The sequence below is a fragment of the Lactuca virosa genome, chromosome 8 (genome assembly GCF_052849685.1).
Source record: "Lactuca virosa cultivar CGN04683 chromosome 8, Lactuca_virosa_CGN04683_v6, whole genome shotgun sequence".
Classification (NCBI taxonomy): Eukaryota; Viridiplantae; Streptophyta; class Magnoliopsida; order Asterales; family Asteraceae; genus Lactuca; species Lactuca virosa.
Window position 1 is genome coordinate 188,032,534 of NC_136433.1, and position 6,000 is coordinate 188,038,533.

Genomic DNA, 6,000 nt, shown 5'->3' on the forward strand with positions numbered 1-6,000 from the left:
CAAAGCTTTGGTTTAAGTGAATTAGGTGCTTATATTAGTACTTAGATTTAAACTATAGACACTAGCGGTAAATTTGAAATAGAATTTGTATGGTTATAGACATTGGTCTTAGCATCCCTTATGCTCTTGTAAAAAAATGACCTAGTGTTGATTAGGTTAACCTTGAGATAGCGTTCTTAGGTTAAAATCTTAAACCTAGCATTCTTAATTGCCATGCCTTAGGCTTAGGATGTTAATCTAATATAATGTTGAAACTAATCTTTATTAAAACTAGTTAACTGGATCTCTAATGATGGTATAAACTTGAAGTCGCATCCGACATGTGAGAAATGAGATTAGCGAAGATGTTACGCAAGAGCAAGAAATGCCAACTTTATTAATAGATATCGAACACTTGAAGGGGGGAGTGATGGAACAACATGAAGAAAGACGCTATGGCCTCGATGAGACAACACATGGAAGAGTCAAGGAGAGTAGCACAAAGGGACTTAGACATCCTTTTCTGGAAGGGATACAATTTTGGGACCAACTGCAGCCACTTGTGAATCGTAAAACTAGATGATAAAGTCAAGATTTAGTGTGTATGGTGAGTATGCAGTGTTATCGTGTGTAACATTGCTAACATATAATATTCACTATGGCCTAACAGAGTCATGCAACTTTCTGTGAATCAAGCTTTGTAAAAAGAATTTTAAGGGTGGATAACCACCCATGGGATCGAGGAACATTAGAGAAATGAATTTGTATTCAAGGGAAATAACTATAAGTGCTTAAGAACATTTGAGATCCGAATAAATATTGTTCTATGCAATCGAAGTAGGAAGAGACCATCATTGTAAGAACATGATATTTAGAGAGATTTGACTTTTAGTCAAATATTGACCAAAAGGTCAAAATGGTCATTTATGAGAATTTATAAGTTTATGAAAGTGTGACTTCATGACGATGGAAAAAGATAAGTTTAATTCACTTATATGAGATTATATAAGTGCGTTCAAAAGAAAAAATGCAGAGAAGCTGCATTTTGTCCAAAAGGGTAAAATAGGAAATTTTATGCTTTTTGGGTCAAATTTGTGACTTAATAGATTAAGACCCATATAATGTTAGTGAGAAATGATTTGGTGGAGTTGTTGAACTCATCCCCACCTTTGTGTGGATATAAGATTTGTGGAAAATGGAGATAAGACGAAGAAGATATGGATCTTTGAAGATGCATTAGAAAATGCGTCAAATTGGTATTTTAAGCATTTTGCTTGGCATAATGTATTAAGTTACATATGAATTAACCCAAAAGTAATTATATAGAATTGTAGATATTGTCAATACCTTCGCGTGGATAAAAAGATAACTGGAAACAGGTTTGAAACGAAGAAGTTATGACTGTTTAAAGATTTAAATAAAATGTTCTAAAGATGGAATCTATGAAATGTTGTCACCACGACGTGGCAACGATGTCAGGACATATTTTTAAACCTGTTAAATCCTTATTTCGAACCAAAACACCCCATAGTTAGGGAGAGCAGATATGAGGCAATTTTGAGGGTGAGATAGTGATTGGATGAACTAGAGATGGATCCTAATAAGGATTGAACATCCTTAAACTCTTAAGGTAATGAAATCTCCATTTTCTTAACCTTTGAACTTTAATGGTGAATGTGTTACACTGGTGAGAATGCTTGGTTTGATAAATCTATAGCTTTTATATGATTCTATTAAGAGTGTTTAGAAGCGTTGATCAAGCTTTGTGGATGATTTCCACGGTGAAATTAGCCCATTGAGAGTTAAGGTTTGAAACCCTAACTTGTGTAAATGTTGAATTGATGCATTAGATATAAGAGTGTAAAGAATTAGGTAGTATGGGATGATTAATTCATTGTTTTGATTGGATTTAGAAGTAGAAAATGAAAAGATTGAATATTGATCCATTAAATGACCCTTTTTACCATAAGAGTCCTTAAGCTCATAATAGGCTAAGACAAGTATTAAGAAACTTGTATAAATGTATGAATAGGCCTAAGAGGAAAAAAGATGGATCAAGATGCATCAATTGAAGAATGGAGCTAAGGATGGTTAGTTTTTACTAACTAGCAAGGTAAGTTATAGCTCTCACTCTATCTCTTTAGAGTATGATTATATGTTTATAATCTTATATATATATATATATATATATATATATATATATATATATATATATATATATATGCATGCATGATTGGATCTTGAGGCACTAAGTGTATGCCCTCAAGTTATTAGATGAATATAGAGTTTGCATATATGTTCTAAATAATGTAACAGATCATGAACAAATATTAAACTATGTATAGGGTATATGTTGAGAAACATGTATCAGAGCATGTACGTATACCTAGAATATGTATGGTTAGATGAGAAAGGTATTTCTTAAATACCTATGATATGGTAGAAAGAGATAGAATATGATTATATGCATTATAATCATATACATGACTATGTATGTAAGAGATTTGGGAATAAGAATTAGATAAGTACTTCATGATTTAAGTACTATATAAGTAGTATAATATATGTTGATGAGATAAAGAGATGGATTGTCCATGGGACAAGTGTTATGTGATGAGTCATATAAAAGAGTTGGAGAAGGGTAGAAAGATGATTCCTTTAGGAAAAAAAGTATGATTCCTCCCAGAATAAAGAGTATGATTCCTACGGGAATAAGAGCATGGCCCCTTTAAGGATGTAGATAGATGCTTCCTGTGGGAATAAAGACTATGTATGCGAAGAGAAGATAGAGAAAAGGTTCCATAAGTGGAGCATGGAAAGCGAGTTCTTTTGAGAATTTACATGTAATCCATGAGAGATTCAGAGTAAAGGATCTATGAGGGATTTAAGAGAAGAAAATGATTAAGGATATATGAGGGATCATAAGAGAGGGGAGTAAGTCTGGATGAGTGTACCTGGTAAGGTTAGTCGGATGTTGTTTCCTTTAGAAGATAGATGAGATTATAGTATGAGATTGGACCGTTGGGTCTAAATGACAATAGAATGATGAGGCATCATAGTCGAGAATAGAGAGATGAAGAGTAAGTAGAGAATGAGACAGACGTGCTAAGAGTAAGAGATGTGTTAAGAGCAGTTTAAGAATATGATAAGAGAATGCATAGAGTATGAGAAGAACATAAACAATATAAGATGAGATAAGAGTAATGGACAAGAAAAGAGATATAGAATGAAGAGTATGTGAGAGATAAATAGAGAAGATAGAGTGTGCATAGAGTATAAGATAAGCCTGAGAAGAGGATAAGAAAAAGTATGAGAGAGTGAAGAAAAGAGTAGAGACGAAGAGTAAAAGATAGAGTAAGAGATATATGTGATGAGAAAGCATGAGAAAAGAGTAGAAGAAAGATGAATAAGAAAGAATAGCAATGTATTCTATTAGAAGAAGAGCCTAGATTGTAGAGTATGAGAAAGGGGAAAAGAAGAAAGATAGAGCCTGTAAAGATAGAACGATTAGAATAAGAGTAGAGTGACATGGAAACAGATTAAAATATAACTTACCAGACCTATGGTCTGATGCAGTAGATATTTACATGTTTTACAGGTTTCCGTAGCAGCCATTGTACGTGAGACGATTGGAGCACAAGGACTTAGTATAGAAGAATAATTTTATAAAAAGTTGTGTTTTTACTTGTTGCTTATTTAGTAGATATATTTTATTGTAAACTCGTGATTAAAACTTGGATGAAAAGTGTTTTATAAAAAAATGTGTTTTTACTTGTTGCTTATTTAGTAGATATACATTTGTTTTTCTTGACCACTGTGATTCCCGTCTTCTTCGGCAGCACTTGCATCGGGCTCACCCATTTGCTATCCGAGATTGGATAGATCTTCCCCGCATCAAGGAGCTTCAATATCTCTTTCTTGACCACTTCCATCATTGGCGGGTTCAATCTTCTTTGTGCATCCCGACTCGGTTTGCATTCATCCTCCATCAAGATCTTGTGCATACAAGTAGAGGGGATCAATCCTTTGATATCCGCAATTGTCTAGCCCATAGCTTCCTTATGTTCCTTCAAGAACTTAAGGAGTTTCTCTTCTTCAAATTCGGTTAAGTGAGTTGAAATATAACCGGAAGAGTCTCATTTTTGCATACTTCAAATGTTGAGGTAGGAACTCCGGTGGTTGAACAAGGGATGGCGGCAACTTCGTATGGGTTGGGGGAAATTCAATTTGCTTGACATCTAATCTTGTAGATTTCTTCATCTCCATTTTATTCACCAACTTCTCAACCTCCGGATCCAAAGAATAAAGCTTTAATTGCTCGACTAGCTTCCCACAATTGAACCTCTTGCTTAGGATCATCTCCAACATATCACCATTGGATAACTCAAACAATTCATGGGTTATTGGCTCAACAACATCAACAAAGTACAAAGATGAAACATCACTAGGATATCTCATGGCATCATAAATATTAAAACTTATTGTTTCACCATCAAACTCCATTGTCAAACTTCCCGCATACACATCGATTTTTGTCCTAACCGTCTTCAAAAACGGTCTCCCAAGTAAAATTAAAGCCGACTTGGAGGACACTTGTTCTTCTAGATCAATCACATATAAATCCGCCAGGAAGAACAATTGGTTCACTTGCACTAAGATATCTTCCAAAACACCTCTAGGAAAGACACTTGATTTGTCCGCAATAGAAATTATGACATCGGTTTCACTTAAAGGACCGACATTCAATGATTCATACACCGAATAGGGAATGACATTGATAGAAGCACCAAGATCGAGTATAGCGCTACTAAAAGTGACATTTCCAATCTTGCAAGGAACCGTAAACATTCCTGGATCTTTGCATTCGAGTGGAAGTTTCATTTGTAAAACCAAGGATGCGTTTTCATTCATTAAGATTTTCTCATTTCACTTCAACTTCCTCTTGTTGGTACAAATCTATTTCAAGAATTTTTCATATCTAGGGATTTGTTTGATTGCATCGAGTAAAGGGATGTTTACTTCCACCTTTTAGAAGGTGTCCAAAATTTCTTTCTCCTCCATATTGTTCTTTGAAGTTGCAAGTTAGGAGGGGAATGGCGGTTGAGTGGCTATTGGTGTCACTAGGGGAATAGACTTATTTGGAACGTTGGCTTGTGCATCATTATTAATAATAGGATCCTCAATGGGAGTGATCTCTATTTCTTCCTCATCGTCCCTTGAATTCTTCTTGTAACTACTTTCTCCGGTTTGTTTACCACTCCTCAAAGTCACTACATTGACATTTGGGTTCTTTTCGGTTTGAGAAGGTAATTTGCCACGGGACTCCAACTTTCTTATAGGTGTAACTATATCTCCCATTTGTGCTTCAAGGTTAGAGATACTAGTCCTTGTATATTTTTGGAATTGTTGGGTGCTAGTGGCTAATGATTTGAAAATGTCTTCAAGAGACATTCCGGAGCTACTCGGTTGGGATTGAGGAGGTTGTTGGTGATGATGATGTGGAGGGTGCGGTTTGGGTTTATAGTGTGGTTGTGGATGTTGGTAGTGAGGTTGTTGTGGTGGGTAGGAAGGTCTAACCAATGCATTTTGAGGCAATGGTCTTGGGTTAAAGCTCATATTGGGATTTGGCTTCGAACTTGAATTATATGCATTTTGGTAACCGGATGGTTTGTTGTGGTAGTTTTGGAATTCTCCCGTGGCATTCACGTGTTCCGCATCTTCTTGGAGAATGGGACACATATCCGTAAGATGTCCCATTGTTGCACATATTCCACAAACCATCACTTGTGGAGTTTGTCCCATAGATAACTTTTGAACAACGGATGTTAAATAATTGATTTGAGACTCTAGATTTGACGTCCCCACTTCATTGACTTTTTGTTGAGTTTCTCTCTTCATATCTTGGCGCTGGCCAAAATGTTGTGAATTTGCGGCTATGGTGTTGAAGAGTTGTCTTGTTTGTTGTGGACATTTTCTAAAGACATCACCACCACTTGAGGCATCAACTAGTCTTCTCTCCAT

General features: G+C 35.5%; 1 protein-coding gene across 1 annotated transcript; it reads right to left on the minus strand.

The window, feature by feature from the left end:
* Positions 1 to 5,061: 5,061 nt before the first annotated feature.
* On the minus strand, positions 5,062 to 6,000 carry LOC145131138 (uncharacterized). The gene has a single exon (XM_079065868.1). The coding sequence runs from the start codon at positions 5,998 to 6,000 to the stop codon at positions 5,062 to 5,064; it is 939 nt and encodes a 312-aa protein (XP_078921994.1).